General features: G+C 32.1%; 3 protein-coding genes across 4 annotated transcripts; 1 reads left to right on the top strand and 2 right to left on the bottom strand.

Moving 5' to 3' along the window:
* Positions 1 to 297: 297 nt before the first annotated feature.
* Positions 298 to 3,035, bottom strand: LOC113859311 (NADH:quinone reductase-like). The gene is made up of 6 exons (XM_027492120.1): positions 2,763 to 3,035; positions 2,465 to 2,677; positions 1,722 to 1,817; positions 1,264 to 1,409; positions 812 to 1,031; positions 298 to 728 (listed from the first exon to the last, which is right to left on the bottom strand). The coding sequence occupies exons 1-6, from the start codon at positions 2,895 to 2,897 to the stop codon at positions 528 to 530; spliced, it is 1,011 nt and encodes a 336-aa protein (XP_027347921.1). The 5' UTR covers positions 2,898 to 3,035; the 3' UTR covers positions 298 to 527.
* Positions 3,036 to 14,449: 11,414 nt separating this feature from the next.
* On the top strand, positions 14,450 to 18,249 carry LOC113859310 (protein EXORDIUM-like 2). Its single transcript, XM_027492119.1, has one exon. The coding sequence runs from the start codon at positions 15,030 to 15,032 to the stop codon at positions 16,071 to 16,073; it is 1,044 nt and encodes a 347-aa protein (XP_027347920.1). The 5' UTR covers positions 14,450 to 15,029; the 3' UTR covers positions 16,074 to 18,249.
* Positions 17,908 to 23,119, bottom strand: LOC113859312 (polyadenylate-binding protein 2-like). Of its 2 annotated transcripts, none has more exons than XM_027492121.1 (6): positions 22,947 to 23,119; positions 22,748 to 22,850; positions 21,958 to 22,028; positions 18,530 to 18,721; positions 18,320 to 18,447; positions 17,908 to 18,232 (listed from the first exon to the last, which is right to left on the bottom strand). In XM_027492121.1, the coding sequence occupies exons 1-6, from the start codon at positions 22,992 to 22,994 to the stop codon at positions 18,184 to 18,186; spliced, it is 591 nt and encodes a 196-aa protein (XP_027347922.1). In that variant the 5' UTR covers positions 22,995 to 23,119; the 3' UTR covers positions 17,908 to 18,183. The 2 variants fall into 2 exon arrangements, with proteins under 2 accessions (XP_027347922.1, XP_027347923.1); XM_027492122.1 differs by having other exon boundaries at positions 18,103 to 18,232; positions 22,950 to 23,119.

Genomic DNA, 23,119 nt, shown 5'->3' with positions numbered 1-23,119 from the left:
AGTGGGTTAAGATGCAATCTATGTAAGTGATCACAAAATAACTGTCTAGTCAAGCTAAAAGTACTCAAAAATATAAATAAAATCTTCCAAGGTCATATGTTAAGAAATAAAAAATTAGTAATATTTTATTAAAAATATAACTTTTAATATTAATAATGCAATCAATTTTATATTTATTATTTTTAATAAAAAAATTATCATATATAAGTTTTTATTATGTATCCTTGACACACCTTAAAAAATTAATATATATAAAAATTAAAACAAATGATTGGGCATGCTACAACCATCCTTGGTGCGTGCAAGATCAATTTGTCCATTTAAATTAGAAATTCAAACAAACTACGTAATCTTGGAGCAACCAATTAAGTAAATCTAATCATTTTCTTCTTTCTTTTTTCTCATACTCCTCTCCTAGTTATTTGAACATATTACACGTGACTCGAAATAAAGAATTAAGAAAATGAATTTCGAAAATTGAACTGAAACTAAGTACTGTCTTTTTGCAACATTAGCCAGACACTGAACTACCCAACTCTTGCCAGATAATTAAAATTTTGCTGGATAAGAAGCTGAGCCCCTCCAACTACCCTCTTTATGACTTCAGAAGCAGGTAGAATTTCCTTGATGAGACCAACACCTTGGCCAGCATACATAACCATGCTCTCATAATCCCCTGTTGTAGTCATGTTTGGGACAGTACCAGCAAAACGTCTAATCTCCCTTTCCTGTTGTAGTTATGTTTGAGATTCAATTCACCCACAACAAATGAAATGAAATACTATTTTGTTGTACACAAACATTTTCTTACCAAGCCATGAATTTTTGAATGGCCAATAACAGGCTTGCTGGCTTCATTTTCATGGGCCGGAAGGGATCTCCAATCTTTGTAGAATGGTGTCTCAAGGACGCGATGAGGTGCATTAGGCCATCTTGCCCTGCCAAAGATATCAGTGTATGCAGTTTCACTGAATTCAACTATCTTCCTCTTGTATATAGGATGAGCATAGCTTTCCTCAGTTGCCAGAAATCTGCAAACAAGACTTGGATTGAAGACATCAAAATGTATAAAGGGGGTTGAAAGAAAACCAACTTAAAATGAGACTATCAAGTAAGATAGAGTAACAAGGACTGAGGAGAATTATTGAGGGGAAAATTTTTTCAGAACACAAAAAATATGACTTTGTTATTGGATAAACTATATGCTTTATTAGTATGAAGCTATATAGAGGCAACAAAAGTGCGTGGTTAAATATTTCGAACCTAGTGCCTAGACAAACGCCTTGAGCACCAAGTGCCAGAGCAGCAACATAACCTCGTGCATCAACAATTCCTCCAGCAGCAATCACTGGTATGTCTCGGTCACCAACAAGATCAACCACCCTTGGCACCAATGAAATTAAACCTTCCTGCAATTAATCCAGAAGAGGCAATAATATATTTAACCATTAAAATTCGAAAGGTACTAGTATGGTACCAAAGATCAATAAAGCAATGACAGATTTTAAAGGCAACAAAAATATGGAATAATTTCCTTCAAAGGATGAGAACATTGCATATATAAAGTAACCAAATAAGAACGAGAGGCAATAAACACTGACAAGACCGAACGAAAATTGCCATTGTACTAGACTCATCATTACAGAACACGATAAATTTTCAAGATACAAATACTTAAAAAATAGACACACTTCAGAATGGTGACAAGGATCCACACGTACCTGACCAAGGACATGGCCACCAGCTTCAATTCCTTGCACAATTATTCCATCAACACCGGCATCAATTGCCTGTTTTGCGCCTTCAAAAGTCCCAACCTACCCTTGAAATACAAGTGAGTGAGTAACAACTCAGATAGTAAAATGTAGATAACCATAAAATGCAACAGAAAACCACATGAAGCTACGAACATGCCCCATTAAAAGTGCAATCCATTCCCAATCTATCACATCACATACGTTACCCCACAGATCATATTCTTCTGTCTAGAAAGTCACCTAATAAGAAACAAGGATCACGGGTTCAAAACTCAGTAAAGCTAGACTTTTGATCCGAAGCAAGCAAGGGTAACAAATTTTGCAACAGATGAACCACTCAATTTCTTAAAGGAAGAACCTGACATTCAAGTTAAGCAATCAAATTTTAAGGTAAAATGGGCTAAACATAAAGAAGAATATATTGATTGTCGCTAGGATTTGCTTGCAGCCTTGCAGTTGACCAAACCGTGATTGATTCAAAGACAAATTTTATGTGCAATTACCTGTCCCTTTCCATGTTAATCGAATTAAAAAAAAATGACATATATCAGAAGTCAACTGGTTTATATATACAGATCCACTATTTGAACATCAAATAATTTTTTATACATAATTTTTCTCATCCGAATCAAAAAGAAAAGAAAATAACAAAAAAATGTAAATGGGCCTATGGCCATAGCATATATGGGCGTAAAACAGAGACACACCTGAGGAACAACCTTAACCCCAGAAGAATGAGCCCGAGCGACCAATTCCCTGGAACAATCACCCCAGGAAACTTGCAAGACTGCGACTTTCTCCTCTAGAATGGCCTTAACGTTGTCCTCGTGAGGAAAAATTTGAACCACGCCAACACCAAATGGTTTGTCCGTTAAGGTCCTAGTCTTCTGTATGAGCCCCCTCACGTAATCAGGGGATTCCTGATGGAAGGAACACAATCAATAAGATTAAATAATGGAGTTATATGATTGATCCTATATTACTACTAAAACAAATACACAGTACCCAATCAGGGGCTTTGAGTATTCCTAAACAACCAGAGTTGGCAACAGCAGCAACAAGGTCGGGGCCAGAGATATCAGGGCCCAAAGGCCCCTGAACTACCCCACATTCAAAACCCAGTATTCCTCTCCAACCCATGGATGAACCTTCACACTGAACAAAGTCAAAGACTCAAAGTGCTGCTGTTTCATTTCTCGCACATTATTTTCTTTTTCTAGTTATAATGGTTTTAGCCATTGTCCACGCAAGCGATCACGTCGTAATTCACAATTTCCGATTATTGTGTTGACGTAGAGAAGCATAAACCAAAGCAAACACAACGAGCAAGTACAAACCAAATCAAACACGCCGATGTGCAGGAAGTATTTTCAAATGAATATAACTTGAATGCATTATTCTAAGTATTTTTTATGTTATATTTATATTATTATTTAAGTCCTTTTTTTATTTTAATTAGAAAATAATATCAAAATTATCTAAAATACTGTATTTATTTTTTTCTTTTGAATTAATTTGATTTAAAGCTAAACAAAACTAATGTTAAGCTATTAAATATCATTCAAATGAATCACATCTTTTATTAACCTATGTGTTTTTCTTTGAAAATTACAAGAATTTATTTTATAACTTAAAAATAATAAGCAGTTTTTATTTGACTAACGTTACCAGCATATTGGACCTAAAATTTTTGAACTAAAATTATTGTGAAAGAAATGGAACTCATCATACAAGAAATGAACTCAAATTTGCTCACCAAACTTAATTAATAATGTATTATAGTGTTTAATCTCATGTTCTATCACATCTTATAGAGTTTCACTTAAATTCCATCACATAATAAATAATGTATTATTATTTTAGTTTAAATATGTTTTTATTTTTTTAGTTTTATAAGATTTTGATCCTTAATTTTTTGAATAAATATTTTTAAAATTTCTAGTAACTATCAAAGGAAGATGTGATTAATCGGGAGACTGACATGCCTCATTTGTGGGTCACTTACAATTTTTTGTTAGGTTATATCAGTAAAATGGAATGAAACTAATTACTTTTAAAATATAAGGACTAAAATTAAAAAAAAAATATAAAACAAATTAAAATTTTACAAAATTATAAGAACTAAAATATATTTAAAATTAATTTTTCCTCTTATATACATATGTTTATAATAACTAAAAGGTGGAAATTTAATACAGTTATAATGAAAAATAATCACTAGTGTTAAATTATTATTTTTCTTTTTATATACTTCTTTTTATTATAACTAAAAGGTGGAAAATTGATACAGCTATAATAAAAATAATCACTACTGCCTGTTGTGTCTTGTAAATCACTAAATCATACATAAAATACTTCAACTGTTGATTGACCTTTTAAAAATTAGTTTTGAGGTGTCCAATGAAAAAACAAATAAGCACTAAATTAATGAATCTTTCAATTAATCAAAATAGGTCCTTTTTTAATTTTAAAAAAAAGTATTTTTTATCTCTAACATAACCAAATCATATTATTTAATAACATGAGAGTTTAAATTCGTTAACTTATATTACTTTAGTTCTAATACTTTTTATTCATACAAAATTACTTAAATGAAATTGTATATAATAATTTAACAATAAATTAATAGTATAAATTTGTTAATATACTAACACTATTGAAGGCCGATTTGTATGGCACAAATGTATTTTTTTCAAGGACTAAAGCAACACAAGGATTTTTAGAAATAAAATTGTATATTAACTTCTTCATATGTATATTATTCGTTTTTTCATCATAGTTCTTGGTCAAAGAACATGTTATACCCATTCAAAACTCTGGGCCATAGCCTCCCTCTTTGGGCCGGGCAGCAAGGTGGGCTTAAAATTGTCATTTGAAATTTAGATCACACGTTAATAATTGTTCTGAGTTGTTTCAGTTCAGCACAATCAAAAGTTACAATGCTGAATGTTGGGTAGTGTGGGCTGTGTTTAATTGTTGAATGCAAGAGGACTCAAATCATTAAAAAAATAGAGAGAAAGGATAGTGATTCTTCTCTTTAATTTATTATCCTATACATGCACTATATTGTCACAATTTGCTGACATCATGGATGTTGTTTTTTATTTAAGAAAATAATAACTTACAAGTATTATGGCTATCTAGCTAGCTGTATTTCTAAAATAAGATAATTAATAAAAGGGGCTATAACACTCTGAAAGATTTGTTTCATTATGATTCCGGTAGGAATTGTTGGTTAATTAAAGACAAAAAGAAGTCACATTACACAAATTAAAGTTAATATAATGAGACATTTATTTTAATAAGCAAACATTTATAATAAAAGTAAATTTGAATTTATTACACAAAAACAGGTTCAAAATGTTAATGATGAGAATTTGCACTTGTAATTTGAACTTCCAACCAATTCATTTCTAATGAAAACTAAACATAAAATCCTAAACTAAACCTTAGTGCTCGATCATTGGAATACCAAGTTAAAAGAGCAAACCATGCCAATTATAATATGACACGCATGAAAGTGATGAAACACGTTAGGAAGCAGCCGAAAGAGGGAAGGGAAAATGAAGGCAGAAAGTGAGAGCAGTTTCCCATCGTATGTTATTAAAAGCAAACGAAGCAACAACGAATTATTCATTATTCTTCTATGTCTAAACCTTTTATTTAATTAACATTTAACACTATTAAAATAATAAATTATAACATATTAAATATAATTAAATGTAAACATTTTTAAACGTATAAACAGATTTTATCTCTTTCTAATACTCAAATAACTATGCTCCAATCTTCACCCCACCCGTGCATTAGCATTTAGCAATATAATACTTGCTTGCATTAATTAGGTTTGGTGAGCCAACAAGTGACTTAATCTTATTTTCATCATAATTTATAATTAAATGATAACATAAAAATATTAATATTATCATTATAGTTTAATTAAATTTTAAATTTAACATCCAAATTCAATCATTTTACTTTAGAAGAACTATATGTCGTCATCACGTTAATAATTCAGATATTGATTGATAGAGCAACAAACTTTCAAGAATCAAATCAATAAAGATACTAATATTAGAGATGAAATTATATGCTTATTATTTTTAAATTTTTGTCACGTATTCTTAAACATACGTTTTAAAAAAATATTTTAAAAATACAACTAGGATGTTCAATCACAGCTCTCTGTAGCATTAATGTTATTTTATTATTTTACACAAACATCAGCTGACATGAAGTATTCAACTGAGATCTCATATTGAAGCCTGCGTTGATTTTATTCCTGCATTGTGTTCGCCTCCGGAGACTCATAAGAAAAAGTCTATAGCTTATTTCTTTTTTAATGACAAAATGTGGCCCCGAAGGGTGTTTGGCCTCTTTTAAAGACTTTGATTTTTAATCGACCAAAAACAGAGAAAATTAAAGACTATGAATTTAAATTTTTAATCCTTTTCCAATTGATCGTGGAAAGAAGAAGAATCCAAAATCAAAGTCAAATGGGTCCTAAATAATTGGTTTTAGTTTGAACCTATCCACATCTACTTCTAATGTTCAAATTCATTTTTGTAATGGCATGCAAGCTGTTTCCTTGAAAGAACCCATTGCCTTGCGCATGGTCTTCAAAATCACAAACTTGGAGATATTTTAGCTTGATTTAGACTAAACTAATACGTAGTTAATTAAATAATGTAATTAATTAGTCATAATGTTTGCTCTTGGCCGAACAAGAAAATTAGTCTTAATGGAGGTTTGAGCTGTCATTTCACTATTGCTTAATTACTTTGCTTAATTAAGCTTGACCCTGTTTTCAATTACAGCTGCCTCTTGTTGATGGGTCATTAGCATTTAATTTCCTTTCAATTTTGAAGCTACTAGGGTTTGTTCCACCATTTAATCATCCATCTGATTATTGGATATGACCTATACCATAATTTACTAATTTTTTTTCATTTTATGTTTTAATTAGGTTTTTTGTTTTCAATATTCATTAGGTCTAATTGTGATCTGAAACAATGTAGGGGTGACTTTAGTGGACAGTTTACTTTGGGATATTAATAATTGGGTGTTACTGTTGACGCTGTTTGTCCGCATCTTAAATTTTCTTCCCTTTCGTTGCTATAATGATTGATGTATGAGGCGTTCATTGCATTATCCTTCATACATTCAGATAATGGAGAATCCATCCACTCATAATCATGTCTCATCAATTTCATTCTTACGAATGTGATTCTACTATATCATATATACATATATATAAAATAAATCCTAACTAAGATTTTAATTTATTAGTTTTAGTTAATCGATATAATTATTAATGTTTCTTTAAAATTATATTTAATAGTTTCATTTGTATTAAAATTTATTTTTATCTTTAATTAACGGATGTTCTTAAGCAACCGTTTAGCTAGTAAAATCCTTGAATGATACACTTTAAAACTTTCAAAAATGAAGTGTAATATGAATAAAGATTAAAGAAATTTTTATTTTAAAATTAACTCTTAGTTATCATTAATAATGAAAAAGCAAAGCTATGCAAAAGACTCCCCTAGTTATTCAAATGATAAGATCGTTGGAAATCTAAAGAATACCGCTAGATTATTAAAAATTTTCATAATTTAGATCAACTGGTATATCAAATATTAAACAAATTTTCCTATTTCAAGTATTCTAGTTAGGATTTCAATGTTGTAAATGAAAAAAATAATATATATATATATATATATATATGTATATATGTATATAAAGATTTTTTCTTATTAAGTTACTTAATCCAACTTTACTTAAATTAATTGAAGTGTAAAGTAAATTTTGGATGAAAAAAAATAAAGAATCAATCACTTTTAAAAAAAAGTTTTTGAATGAGGTTTAATCATTAAAAAAAATTACTTATTATAAAGTAAGCTATGCGCCAACAAGAACAAAGGACTCGATTAACTTGAAACAAATAAAAAATGAAGTATTGTTCTTAAAAAATATATGCACTGAGATTTTTTTAAAAAGGTTTATCCAACTGAACTTGAATTAATCAAAATTTAATGTTATTTTACAATATCAAAAAATTAAAGAAAAAGTCTGCAAAATTAATCCCAAGCAATTGGTTGAGTAAAAGATTTTGTATAGGTATCAATTAATTAACTGTATAAAAGCGTATACTTTTTTAATATATTCAGGAAAATTGCATTCTAATAAACATGCTTTGTTGAATTAGTTATGATATCGAAGTAAAAACAAATAGTGTGCAAAATTGTTAGTGAGTCTACTTCTACAGGCAGGCTATGTACCTTCATTTGGATTGCTTTTTACTATTATTTTCAAAGATGACTTAAATAATTAGAAATGAGAAATGCTAGCAAGAAATTTTAACACGTTTTTTTTAATATATTCCTAATTCTTTTGTTAATTTTTTTTAAAATAACAAAAATTATATAAATTTATATATTTTTACTCAGAGCAAGGGTAAAGAGTTGAACAAGTCCTCAAAATGGCGAACAAGATAAGGCTTTTTACAAGTTATATTGGTCTTACTACTACCACCATCCAAACAACTTGGTCCAATTCTGAAAAAGTGAGGGAAATTGGAGAATTGGAGCCTTGCAGCTGTATTGGGTAGGTGACGACCAAAGCTTAAATTTGTAATCACCTTTTTGCTTAGAATAGATGCAATGGTCCCCCAAGTCTCAATTGGAATGTGAATCTATCACCACACATTGTAGGAGAGAAGAAAGGCAAAGGCAAAGGCAAAGGCAATGAAAAATTGCACGAAATTGTAAGACAGCTGGAAGTGCCCATTCACTGTATTATTATAAGTTTCACTTTGTTGATTCAATATTGTTTTAATCTCCCCACCCCAACCTCTAACTCACAATGGGTGCCAATTTGATGTTGGTGGGTTTCATTTTTATTAATTATATTAAATGCCCTCACTCCCTTCCAATGATTGACATGTACAATAATAATATCGCACGTATTGTAGACCCCTTTCATCAATGCCATGAGTCAACAATGTCCTAAAAAAATTGCTAGACACATTTCATGTTGCACGCCAGACCACTACCCACCGGCTGATCAAAGCCCTCATGGATAAATTTCATTAAACTTTGTTTAGATTTCATGTTTAAAGAAAAAGAAAAAAAAGTGATCAGTAATCATTAATCATTGTTTATAATCTTTCTCCTTCACTCTCCCCCCTCTTAAGCCTTTAACCTTAAATACATAATTAAATGTAAACATGTAATCCAAAATGTTCAAAGAATGTAAATTACATTCCTTTGTTACTCCTAGAAGGCAACAAAATAAAGTTTACTCTTGAAAGTTATGAAAATTAGTTTTGGTACAAATCTCAATTATTTAACATTGCTTGTTTGCAAGAGATGCCAAATACTTATCACATCGTCTCATTATTAATATAATAGAAAACTATATATGAATCAATTTCATGAAAGTGAAATGAAGTGCATTAGGCTTGACAAAGAGATGAGGTTGGGAGGAGGTATATTTTGGCCTTCTTATCTCTGCCAAGAACAAAGCAGCTGGTTGTGTTGATAAAGTTTAAAGAAAACAAGAATAAAAATGTTAACCCTAACTCCATTTTTATTGAGGTCAGTGAATCTATATATTCCACCTTTAAAAACAAATAGTTTACTTCTATATATATTTTTAAATAAATCATATATCAACTATATTCCAATTCAAATAAATTTATAAAAATTAATATACCATAAGAATTGAAAAAACATTGAACTACATTTCAACTTTATTATTTAATTATTATTATAATTTAAAATATTTAATTATTATAATAGTATACCATATATTTCTCATTTTATTCTCTTACAGTGAAGTACTGTAAATCATTTAATTTTTTTTAAAATATAAAAATTATTAAAAATAGAACTTTTATTATTTCAAAATTATAAAAAATATTTAATATATACATTTTATATTAATTTAAGTATTTAATAAATTTTATTTAATGTTTCTTAATATACAGCGTTAGATACATAATAAAAAAATTAATAAAAAATTTACACTCTCGTATACATAAGGTTTATTTAAGTAATGGTTTATCATATATTTGATAATGAAGAAAAATATTATTTATCAATTCCTTAAAAGTAAGAAATTTTTTAATAAAATTAACTATTTTTATTTTTTTATTCAATAATTCTTTTAACAAAGATGTCAAAGAGAGATGTTAACAAGATCTCCAATTGATTGTTTAGAAAAATAAGTTAAACGAATATGTAAATACTTGAAATATTTTTAAAAAATTAAATGCCTCTTTATACTTTAAAAGTTTATAATAAATTCTTTAAACTTATAAAGTATTTTTAATTTGTCATATTTTTGTTAAGATTCCCTTAAATGTATATACAAAGATAATTAAAATTTTCCAAATAACTTGTGAATTAGGTTGGTAGTTTAATAGTTTAGTAAGCCCTTGAAGTCTTACTTTTTTAAAATTAAGTTCATGTAGTTAATACAACTCTAATTGAAATATGATCATATATTTAATTAAAAATATAATGATAATATGTCTTTGAACATCTCTTACAACAAATTTTTTGAAAAAATTTCACCAGAATTCACAGAAAAAATTTCAAGTAACGCCATCATTGACATTTCTTTCAACAACCTCGTTAGCCAAATTCCTAATTTTGTTGTGTTGTTGAACTAAAATTCTAAGTCTTTCAATAGAAACACTGTTCTATGTGGAGAAGCAATAAATAATTTGTTTCACATTCCTTCTTTGTCATTGTTTGATTCTCTAATGGCGCCAAGTGGGTCTTTTGAGCAAAAAAGAATGATCTTTTATTGTGGTAGAAGATATTGTTGACATTGAAATCTTAACAATGATCTTCATATACATGTACCAATTGAAGAGAAAGAAGGAGGTAGAGAGTGAAATAAAGCACAAAGTAATTATAGTAAGGAGTGAGAGGTCATCGTCAATCTCAATGTCAAAAGGATTTATGAGATAGTCGTGTTTGAGAAAAAGAGCAGAAAAAAAAAAAAGAATCCTTAGAATTAATAAGCTCTTTTGATAGTGACATAGAAGATGATGAACATGAGAAACAAAACCATAGGAGTTTCAATAAGAAAAAAAGCTTTAATTAAAATGATGTCGTTTCACAATTAAAAGCGTCACGTTAACTTTTTAAAATGACGTCGTTTTTGTCAAATAGACTTTTGACATGTCTCTTAATGTGAAAATTTAGCTTTCTTTTATAGTTTTTTAATGGAGTCTGAGCTAAGAGACTAAAATGAATGACAAAAGAGAAAGAAGTTTGAGACTAATATAATATTTTAAATATTTTAAAGACTAAAATGTTAGATTCAAACTTTTTCAATGATTAAAGTAAGATTTAGTCGAAGTTTTAATTATTTTAAATTAAGTTCATGTATTTAATACAACTCTAATTGAAATATGATCATATATTTAATTAAAAATAATCTATAAATTTATGAACTTAATTATAACCTTTTAAATATTAAAAAAATATTTATAAATTTTAAATAATTCAATAATTTTGTTTTTGTTTGATCAGAAATTCCTTGATTTGGACAGTTTGTTGATGCCATTCATACGCAATGAAATACATAACTGCGCACACAAACAATTTAGAAGGGACTTTCATTTTCGCCAAACTTTTTATGAAAAGTTTTGACATATCCGTTTTTATTTTCATTTTCGCAAAACTTACTAATAGTGCTTATCAGAAATTAATGAATTGGGTTTGCTTAACGATGAAGAAAACATAACGATGAAAATGAAATGTCGTTGACTTCAAAACGCATTTTCCTTGAGTTGCATGGCCGAAAACGATCAACTTCAGTAATAGTAATAATACCTCACGGAGAAGGGGAAGTGGATTATAATACAATGAGCCAATTAAAGGTGTTTCAAACTTTGAATTTTCTACACTGTTTCGATTTATTTTAGTTTTAGAATTAAATTTTATATGACAATTTCATAGAATTAAAAAGTAATTAACTGAGACTTTTTTCGATTTTTAACTTTTATAATATTAAAGAAAAAATATTATAAAAAATACATCTCAAAATTTTGTGGTTTTGAATGGATTTTGACGTGAAATCGCGAAAGCCGTAGCGTACGGCAGGTAGAGCAGCGGCTGCATTATTTTTGTCGATCACTGTAGCTTACAGATACCCGTGCACTGGTACCAATTTCCTATTAACGCTTTTTTGCTACGTAAAATATTTTTTTAAAATTGATGTATTGTTTAAATGAAAAAAATAAAGTTACTTTTTTAATAAGTGAAAGATAATAAAAAAAGGAATAAATATACTAATTAAAAAATTAAAGCACAAATTTATTATATTTTGTACTTTATAAAAAATGATTTATTTTATTTAACATTTAAAACGAAAAAAAGAAAAATGTTTAGGAATAGAGCGGAGATAAAGTAGAGTAGGATCCTGGAATAAGGAAAGCGAAGTGAGATGAAACTATTAAAAGCTTTCCCATTTGAATCAGCAATAATGAACAGAGATTGTAAGAAAAGAAAAGAGTTCCACAAAAGTAAAAAGAATACTAGCCAGTATCCACCATCATGACCATGACAAAAGTAAAGAAAACGTGAGCAAAACTTGGTTCCGATAACAGTGCCAAACGCTGAATTAGCTATGGTTCACTAAACGTTTGCAGACACAAACCATGAGGTATTTGAGGCTAGATACAATCCTCTTATAAGTTAACAATTAAATATATTTAATACCTCAAGAATTTGATAGATAAGAAAATGATAATCATGGATTGGTTGATATCTACGTCATAAAATAAATAGGAGTTGGACATGGTAACTGTAGCATTCATGCACTGAGTCTGGTAAGGAAATGACGCGTTGATATTTGGCTTATCCAGTGGTGTGCGGCGAATGGGTCCTAATTGTTTTATTGCAGACCCAAACCTTTGTCTCCGTGTGCTGCCGACGACACTGTCCCTCCGTTTTCTCTTTGTTTCGTTACAACACGTGACACTTTCCCTTCTTTTTCACTCTCCACTTGCCCTCCTTTTCATACACTCTAGCTCCTGTTTCTTTTCTTTTTTCTTATTATATTTTATAATAATAATCATTTTTTTATTTTCTTATGCGGAAATTAAACTTGTTCTTTTCTCTTTTACAACATGAAAAAGGATAAAGTGGACTCTTTGACTTCATCTAAAATCCATTCAAATTCAAATCCTCCTTTTTTATGCGAACAGTGCATACAGCTAATTAGACATCCACCCTATTGAACCCCGTAGCTTTTGTGATGTTTGCTTTAAAATTGGGTCTTATGTGTCAATCTTAAGAGCAATAGTAAAAGAATCTAATTTAAATTTCATCCACTTAATGTAAAGATAGTATACATTGTATATATTACGTGTCGTTAAATTATTTAAAGTCAATTTATTGAGGTGCATAGCGTATTAATTAACTCGTTGATACTTTATTTCCACCACCCTAAAATTTTGTTTCCTTCGTGTCATCATCATCATAATCTCTTGGCATGCATGCCATAAATTATTTTGTTTGGTGCAGTACAAATTGTAATGGAATTTTTGTTTGCTTCCTTGGAATTCAAACAATAGGGCACCACAGCATGCATTTTTAAAACTCCATTTATTTCCTTGTGATGTGCGTGTCCTAATTCATAGAGCCGGCACCGTCCCAACATGTTCTTAGGAAATTTCAAAACGTTGGAAGGTAAAAAAGTAAAGAAGAGAAATAAAAAGGAAAGTGTAATTGAAGTAAAGAAAAAGGCAAGGCAAAGAAAAGTGGAAAAGATTGATGAGAGTGCTTGAGAAGAAGATAAAATAAAATGAAAATCTGAATTTGTGGTGCATGGGATGGGAGCTACATTACCCAACAACAAGTTTGGAGCTACATTGCCAAATATCACTATAATTCAATACGCTGACCCCAGTTAGGATCTTCGAATTTGCTTCCTTCCCACAACCTAACCTAACCTAAGCTCAAAGCCATAGGCATGGTTTTGAAAGTTGAGAGAACCTAGGGAACTATTGTTATTTAATGTTGTAATCTAAAACTTTATCTATAAAAAACATATCAAAACACTCCGCACTAAGAATAAATAAAAAATAAACAAATACACATTAACATGATATTTACGTTTATAATTCAAGAAAAGCTTAAAATCTATTCAAATGATACAAATAATAGATTTTAATTAATATTATTTATGGTTTTTATTTAAATTTTATAAGTCTTCGTTAATAATTTCAGTATTAATTAAAAATTTTAAAAAATATTTTATAAAAATATGCTTATAATTATTGTTATTTTCATTTTTAAACTAAAATATAATATTTAGGCATCTTTTTCCCTATAACTAAAAGAGAGAAATAATTTTCTCATACTTCAAATTCATTTAGATCTATTTTTTGATATACAACAGTTACTTACTTATAGATAAATGCTAATAAATATATTTAAAACATTAGTTAAAAATAAAAATAAACAAATTTATTAAGAATACGATTATATAATTATACTTTTTATTTTATTTTTAACATATTTCTTAATAAAATAATTTATTTACTTTTTAACTAATATCTTAAAGATATTAATTAATAAAACTCATACTTATAGAAATAACTATTTTTATCACAATCCTTTCTTTCTTTTATATTAACCCCGTGTTCATTTTGATAAAAAAAAACAGAGAGGATAAAAAAACAATTTTTAATTTAAAAAATAAGAAAAAATACAATTATTTGATATATTTTTCTCTTTATTTATTTTTTATCCCAAGAAAAAAGAAGAATTTTAATTTTAGAACTAAAAATACATATTGTGTTTATTTAATTAAAGTAACTTTCGATTTAATTTAAATAAAAATAAAAAGGTTTAAAGTTTATTGGGTAATTAAGAATAGAGAAGGAAGGTGAGCACTTAACGTTAAATTTACCGAAACAGTGTTCCTCGAACTCTGAATCTGACGTCAACCCTGAACGAGTCCGACGCCGAATTCCAATTATTTATATGGCTCTCATCTCACCGTTTTATTAAAATCCAAAGGCCCACATTGCCTCTCAAAGTCCCGTTGGGACCCACACGTGAAGGTTCAAACCTCTGCTGAAACGCATGCCAAGTAAACCTTCATCGGGATCGTGAAATCAAATATCACAGCCAGGTATCTGAATCACCAAGGTTTAAAACTCCATGCACCGCCACGTCACACAGGTTCAACGCTCACAGGCTGGCACAGTCGAACCAATGAAAACTCTCCACGTGGAAGCTCGCGATGTTGACACCTCCTTCGGCCACAGCTGTGCCCCTTCACAAGGTATATAAATACCCTTCCAACGCACCCGTGTCCATCGTCAAACACTCTAATCCATCTCTCAATCGTTCTAATCCTTTTCTTAAAACTTCAACCCCCAACATGGCTTCTAATTACAAAGCTGCCATTGGGTTCTCTGCAGTTATCACGCTGTTACTCCTTCCCGCACTCACAGTAGGGGCGCTGGTGCAAGAGCAACCGCTCGTGCTCAAGTACCATAACGGCCAGCTCCTAAAGGGACGGATCACCGTTAATCTCATCTGGTATGGAACCTTCACCCCCATCCAACGCTCCATAATCGTCGACTTCATAAGCTCTTTAAGCTCACCCAGCGCGCCGCTTCCCTCAGCCGCCACGTGGTGGAAAACCACTGATAAATACAAGGGAGGATCCTCTGCGATCGTCGTAGGGAAGCAGTTCCTGCACACGCCTTACACCCTCGGGAAAAACCTGAAGGGAAAGGACCTACTCGCACTCGCTTCCAAGTTCAATGAACTCAACTCAATAACCGTTGTTCTAACGGCCAAGGACGTCACCGTAGACGGTTTCTGCATGAACCGATGCGGGACCCACGGGTCGATCCGACGGTCTAACGGGGCCCGAAATGCTTACATATGGGTCGGTAACTCCGAGACGCAGTGTCCTGGCCAATGCGCGTGGCCCTTCCACCAACCCATTTATGGGCCCCAGACGCCGCCGTTAGTTGCGCCTAACGGCGACGTTGGAGTTGACGGGATGATCATCAATTTGGCCACGCTGCTTGCTGGCACTGTCACGAACCCGTTTAATAACGGTTACTTCCAGGGACCACCTACGGCGCCGTTAGAGGCTGTTTCGGCGTGCACTGGGGTTTTCGGTAGCGGGTCGTATCCGGGTTACCCGGGTCGGGTTCTTGTGGATAAGGTTACCGGGGCGAGCTACAATGCGCACGGCGCGAACGGAAGGAGGTACTTGGTGCCGGCGATGTGGGACCCGCAGACCTCGACATGCAAGACCCTCGTCTGAGGAGGGGATCGGAGAGTGACACGTGGCGTTTTATGGTGTATGGGTTGTAGATATGGGTTGTTGGGACCGGGAGCAGGGGATTGCGGAGGAGGTGGTGGTGGACTGGGGTAGTGTGTATCTATGCTAAGCTGCTTTTGTCGTTTAGTGTGACGTGTAAATTCTGTTTCGAAAGATTATAGAGGAATGTTATAAATATGGAAAACGAGGAATAAGAAAAAAAAAGATATATCGTTAATGTTGTATAATATAATATATTTTACATATGCAAAGTAAGGTTTATTTTTTTTGAATTTCTTATATAATTTTGATTTAAGAAAGGGAAATGAGAGTGGGTTTTGTGTAGATTAATATTTCTTTGGGTAAAGTAAGGTGGTTGGGGGAATGAAAAATCGGTAGGAGAGGGTGTTTTTGTTTGTTTATGGTAAATGAGAATAAAGGAGGGGTTTCGCTTGTGGTGTTGGTGGCCTGGGAGACCATTATGGCGAGGTATCAGTCATGATGACACTGGCGAGGTGAAGTGAATCTCACTAGGCATAAAAGGCTACAGAGAGTGTCATCTTTTGGATGGTTTTGGTGGGTCCTATTTCTCTGCAATTATATTTTAGATAAGCTTTGGTTTGTTGTTTGTACCCTTCTGGGTACGAAGATTGGGATGGGATAGCTTTTACTATTATTTTGTTCTAACAAAAGGTGAAAATTTGTTAGTCTTCATTTGTAATAAATAGAAAGTGATAATGCTAGGCCTTCTTGACCTAGTTTTCAAACTAGGCAGAACTCTCTGACGGGTGGGGTTACATGCTATGTCTCTTTTTGTTTCTCATCCATACCAAGCAATTCAATCTCATCCAAGGGAAGTGAGAGAATTTAAGATAAGAAATAATGGGTCTGTTTATTCATGAGAGAAAAATGAATAATTATTGTGCAATTAAAATTTGTAGTAATTTGAACATTGATTAATTTAAGACTGATCGGGGGTTATATGATTTTTGGTATCCCTCTCGGCCATCTATGTTGTATCCCTCTGATGCACTCAGCAGTTAGTTGATAAGTCTTTAAGAACTCACATACCACAATCTAATGCGTAAACCATTTAAATTTTCCTGATACTCGGTGTAGATGCTCACAGTATTTGGTCACTCTCCCAAGAGATTGCAGTTGCACTGACTTGACCTTTCTCTAGCGTAACATGTCAGCAATAATGTAATTTCAATATATTGGGCGGGAAGTAGCATTAAGCCTTGGATCACGGTGAGCTGGTGAACTCGAGTCATCACAAGCAATATGCCCGGAGCATCACAAATTCCGTCATGTTCTTGAATGCCGTATGAAAGAACAAACAGACAAAGCAATTACTCTCAAGTTCAGTTCCTATACATTTTTATTAACAGATAGTACCAGATCCAAACATTAGCAGAAAAAATCGGTTGACAGGAAGTTTTATGTTGTGATTACACTACTGAACATGTACCAAGTCAATTTTCACGCTAATGTGATGAATTGGAAACAACGATAGCCCACAGACACTACATTTATGTGTCATCAAATTCTGTTTTAGACCAGCTATATATAGGACTCATACTTAAATGTTTAAAATGTTTCAAAGCTTGTTCGCGTGTAATAAAATGAAACCTTTAACAGGTATCTACCAAGAATTGTCGAACGAGTTTAGGACAAGACAAATTATGTTTTCCCATGACTAACTGGGGGTTACCATTTACCATAGGTTTTGACAATCAAGAGACTGGATAGTTTAAAACAACGACTAGAAATTGGACCACAATTGCTTGGACATTCATAAAGAAAACTGTGGACAACACTAAGATGGCAGAGTGTAGGCAACTGAAAACCCCATATATTAACCATTTTTAAGAAGATACTTCTACAAAGAACATTTGAATATGTAACAAATACCAAAGCAAAGCAAAAGAAAACACCATAAAATTACAAGGTTTGCTGCTAAATCAGTGTTCAATCCTCATAGAATCAACCACCTTAGTCTATGCGGCTAGACTGGCCAAAACATCAGCCATGACACCATATGTGGGAGAAGGATGTCATCTCCTTCCACCCAGTATTCAATAGATCTGTTTCGGCAGAATGGAAATGACATTCAATAGTAGGGGCTGTATCGCATTGCCATTCTGAACCTTGGAACCTTTCTGCAATTAAAAAAGTGTTCTACATCTAAAATTAAAGATAAAAAATAACAAAACACATTGGAAGGGAAAGAACTAACGACATCATACCCATATCCATATGGAGCAAAGGCAAAGGGAGGTGCATATGGGTTTCTGCCTTGAAACCCCATGTGAGGATTAGGCCGGCGGGGACGGTATTGCTTCATCCCCGGTATGTTGGTCCTCTTGGCAGTTACCTGCAAAAGTCCATAGAAATATAGATGGTAAGAAAAAGGAAAGTGAGATATGGTTGAAACAACCAGAGCGTCCTGTTCTAACCTTCAATTGACGCCCATGTAGTTCAGATTCATTCAGTAAAAGAGCCTCTTGAACAGCCTCTACTTCAAGAAACTCCACGTAAGCATAACCCTTTGGTTGGCCAAACTTATCAGTGCGGATGGTGACTCGGTTTACTGTTCCACATGATTGGAAGTGCTGCTGCACTTCTTCGGGAGTGCATGAATAATCCACCTGAGGAATATATCAATAATCCCCTATCAGATTAACTGATAACATAGCCCCCAGTTAAGCCAAAACATTAATCAGATGGTAGTTAAATATTTTGATCTAATAATTAACACCAACCTTGAGGCTGAAAATAGGGAAGTTCACCCTTTTTAGAAGTACACTAGTCAATCACTAACAGTCAAACTGATGAAGAACTTTCTTTTGCAGGAACTGTTTCACCGTTTCTAGAACTTTCAAATTACTAAATGGCAAATTTGGTTTTGATGACATTTTGTTACAATTTCTAACCAACAAAAGAAAATAATAAGGGCAAGAAAATCAATATCAGCTAGAATAAAAAATTGGCCCATAATGTTACATCAGGTGAAGCTCCCAGTAGATTAACACTAATAAGAAAAATCAAGGGAGTCGAATTTCATTAACTCACAGATAAATTTTCAGAGGCTTCTACTTCATAAAATACAATCATTATTTTTCTGCACTATCCAGTTATTCATCATGCAATTTGCTTTTGGAAGTGCCCATTGCACTTCAGAATCTTAAGAGGATTTTTCCCAAAATATCAATTGTTATTCTGTTCAGCCAATCAATTTCCAATTGCTTGTCCATGGAAACAGTTGATAAATTGCGCATTGAAACAAGAACATAATGCCAATATGGAAAGTTCTAAAATTTTCCAAGTTAATGTCTAACAAATGACCATGCAATATAAGAACTCATCACCTACATTATGGCTGCGCTTGGAAATACAACTTAATTAAAAGCTTATTTACTAAGCTCTTTTTACATAAGGGTTTTATGACTTTTATCCTATAAATTGAACCATAAAACTTCTTAAAATAAGATGAAAAGAGCTCATTTCACTAAGTTATTAAAAAAACCTTAATAAATTAACCTAAAAAAAGTTTACGGAGCTACAAGTTATTTCAATAAACTCTCCATAAATTCTTCCAAACGTTCCATATATACATACATAAATGTGCATTCTTCAATAAGAAGATATTGCAAAGGAAACAGACTTATCATGTAATGACAAAATGAATGGGTATGTTTCATTAACAATGCCATTCAAAACTAGTCCTCCTTTGTTTAGCTTATTAAAATAACCTGAAAAAAAGTTTATGGAGCTATAAGTTATTTCAATAAACTCTCATGGAACGGAAAAATGAATGGGTGTGTTTCATGAACTGTGCCATGCAAAACTAGTCCTCCTTTCTTCAGCTTCTACCCCCCTCCCTCTTTCTTCAGATTTTGCAGGGATGAATTAAATAAAACATGAGTTAAAAAGAAAATTGGTTAAAAATTTCTTCTTGATCCCAAGGATGAAAAAAAGGAATGTCAAAGGCCCCTTGTCATGAGAAAATAATACCTATTTACTTCTTGAGCACTAGGCAACTCCAAAAGTGTCCTTTGGCTTTGCAATAAAAAACGGCAGATACCGTGCACTGTCTTTTACCCACAAAGTCCCCTTCTCAACAGTAAGAATCCAGGTTCTCGATCAGCAACCCAATCCTTTCCTCTGTTAATCCCACCATAAAATCCTTTAAAACTTACTATGCTATAGACCTGTATTTTCACCCTAACAGTTAGCTTTGTATGTCATTTTTGTTCTTTTTTGCCATCCTTTTCACTATAAAAAATATGTAAGATCACCACACCATGCATGAAAATCACTTTCCTCAACAACTAAGGCTTTAGATTTCTTAACCTTCTCTCTATCCCTCCCCTTTTTGAGCTGTCTCAATCATTTTTCCAATTTTTTTTCTTAATTTCATACATTTCTAATATAATTCTTCTTGAGCTATATACTATATATTAATATCATATACTTCCAACTGCAGCATTTCTAAGCCAGAAAGCTTGTAGATGGAAGCATAACCTGCAACAATTGTAGTCAAACATTATGTCAAAGCAGGATGCCACAGCTTGAGAACATAATCTACTTTGAAATATCAAAAGAACATTCAACAACCAGGTTCTCAATATTTTTAAAGTTACAGATAAGTAATATTAAAAAAAATCAAACTTTCTAACATATGGGGAAGACCCATTGCATTAATCATTATAAGACATTATACACCAGCAACATAAATGGAGATTCTAAGCTGCTCCAGAAAAAAGTCTGTAAAATCTGATAAACAATTGGAGTCAGACATACACAAAAAGAAAAATACTATAAAAGACCATGAATTGAAATTGATATTTGGTAACAAATTGAGAAAAACAAACATCCTATTCAAATCAAATTAGTATGAAATGAATTCAAGGTTTATGAGGAAACCATTGCAAGTCCCAGATGAACAACTATGAATGACCTGAAGAGACTATCAATATCATCTTATTGGCATGAAAAAACAAAGGACTTCCCAGGAAAATTTCAAATAAGGTTGGATGCACAGTAAAGTGGGATAAAGATTCATTCTTCCAACAATGCTATTTAATTAGTTTAAGATTTGGGTAGCAGTATGTTCCATAGGTGAGAATTTGGGGCTTCAGGTTCCATAGGGTCAGTGATGGAAAGACAATAGCCAACTAGAAAAGGTCAACTGATTAGAGCAGGTGTGGATTTGAGTAAGAGATCGTAGGGTAGCGACTCATAGCATGACAAGAAAAAGAAAAAAAAAGTAACAGGATGGCAGGTCTCTAAGGCTTGGTCTAAAAACAAAATTAAGCAGCACAACAAACAAAACAATTAAAAAATTGACATAGAGAAAGTGTTATTTTGCTTTATCTCATGCCATATTTAACTTCAGCAATAAATTTCTATATACAGTCTTTATGCCATCAATAAGTAATCTACTCATCCTACATTAATCAGAAAAATAGCAACCACTTATTAATTTGGGAGTTCTATGACTTCTATAATATTCTTACATTGCCATTTCACTCACACACAATCCCACACACAACACAACACATGTGCATAATCTCACATCTATGAAATATGTTTTACACGACATTATGGTTCAATGATCCCCAGATTATGTATAATGATGGAATGCTAGAGAGCCTCAAGATTAAGAGCAGGGATAATGTATATTACACCCAAGGAATTGTCCATTTTGTTTCCAAAAGCAAAAAAACACACATATGCGTTGACTCATAATTGAATCAATCACATCAGACAAAATATATAAGCTAATCTCACGAATATACTCAGCCCATATTATGAAAAATGGCGATAAGACAACTAAGCATAATACAAAGTTTTAATGTAAACAGGGTAAGAGACATCTCACATTGCCTACAAAGACTGATCGAGAATCTACTTCCTCTCTATTGTTCTGACTTGCAGCACCAGTAGCAGGATCTATTTAAAGATAAGAATCAATAACAAAGACAAAAGTCCAAGTATAGATTGTAATGAAATGTCTAGCACACTTCGAAGGTGCAATGATCATAACATGTGCACGTAAAAGAAGAATACAAAGTAACAAAATAGACGGGAAAAGGGCAAAGATGAAAATAAAATAAATAAAATTCTTTACTTTTTATTTTGTTTTATTAGAGGAGTCAAATAAAGGGGATAAGTTAGATGCCTTGAGCACTAGGGCACTCAAGCAATAACATTCACTCGTATTCCCACAATCAAATAATTCAAGCATTAACCAAAAACACATCCAAAGTTGAAGACAACAGTTGAAAAATATTCAACTAGCATCAGTTCATAACACGAAAATCTCAAGTGAGTACAACAAAATATCTTGCCATTAACAACCAAGTGAGAGCATCTTTTACAACCTCTAACTAAACTCTTCAGTCTTAGTCCACAAACGAATCAATTGCACGACGCACAATGCAAAATAAATCAACAAAGAAAATCCTAATTTTCATAGGTTATTCACTAAAATTTCACTAATTAGACGAGTTAGCCTTTATATCAACAGTGCAAAACAAATAAAAAAACACAGATCATTTCACAAATATAAAAGGAACAAAAAACTTGATTAATAAGTTTTAATATTTAAAAATTTGAAAAAAAAAAGTAGGAAAATGGAAAAGAATGAAAGAAAAGGAGAAAGGAGGAACCTTGTACAGATCCCATCTCCTTTTCCACTTTGGCCTGCATCTCGCGCAAAGCATCAGCTTCGTCTTCCATTTCCTTCAAGCGTTTCTTCATGTCATCCAATTCCTGCAAATGCAATCAACATTGATGCGTTCAGCCAATTAGGGTCTTTCATGGAAAGGGAAATTGATCCGAAAATTAAAATAAAAACACATTACATACAGCTTCATTGTTGTCTGCACCGCCCATATCAACGTCGTCGTGTTCCATGTTCTCTCCCCCACGCCGTTTCAATCCCCTTCTCTTTCCCTGCGAGTTCCCCTATCGCCGGCTTTACTTCGTCTTTTTTACCGCAAAATTAAATTAATATTTCATAAATTTTCAATTGTTTTGAA

Source organism: Abrus precatorius, unplaced genomic scaffold, assembly GCF_003935025.1.
Source record: "Abrus precatorius isolate BTA unplaced genomic scaffold, Abrus_2018 Scaffold2, whole genome shotgun sequence".
NCBI classification, from domain to species: domain Eukaryota; kingdom Viridiplantae; phylum Streptophyta; class Magnoliopsida; order Fabales; family Fabaceae; genus Abrus; species Abrus precatorius.
This window is presented reverse-complemented; position numbering and strand designations above follow the sequence as displayed.

Excerpts from the sequence above, each read along its gene's own strand:
- LOC113859310 (XM_027492119.1), top strand. The coding sequence starts at position 15,030 with ATGTTGACACCTCCTTCGGCCACAGCTGTGCCCCTTCACAAGGTATAT.
- LOC113859312 (XM_027492121.1), bottom strand. The coding sequence starts at position 22,994 with ATGGAACACGACGACGTTGATATGGGCGGTGCAGACAACAATGAAGCT. Across the intron at positions 18,448-18,529 it reads TACATGGGCGTCAATTGAAG|GTAACTGCCAAGAGGACCAA; the intron begins GTTAGAACAGGA and ends GGACTTTTGCAG. Across the intron at positions 18,233-18,319 it reads TTTGCTCCATATGGATATGG|AAAGGTTCCAAGGTTCAGAA; the intron begins GTATGATGTCGT and ends TTTTAATTGCAG.
- LOC113859311 (XM_027492120.1), bottom strand. The coding sequence starts at position 2,897 with ATGGGTTGGAGAGGAATACTGGGTTTTGAATGTGGGGTAGTTCAGGGG. Across the intron at positions 1,032-1,263 it reads GGCGTTTGTCTAGGCACTAG|ATTTCTGGCAACTGAGGAAA; the intron begins GTTCGAAATATT and ends TCTTGTTTGCAG. Across the intron at positions 729-811 it reads ATTCAAAAATTCATGGCTTG|GAAAGGGAGATTAGACGTTT; the intron begins GTAAGAAAATGT and ends TAACTACAACAG.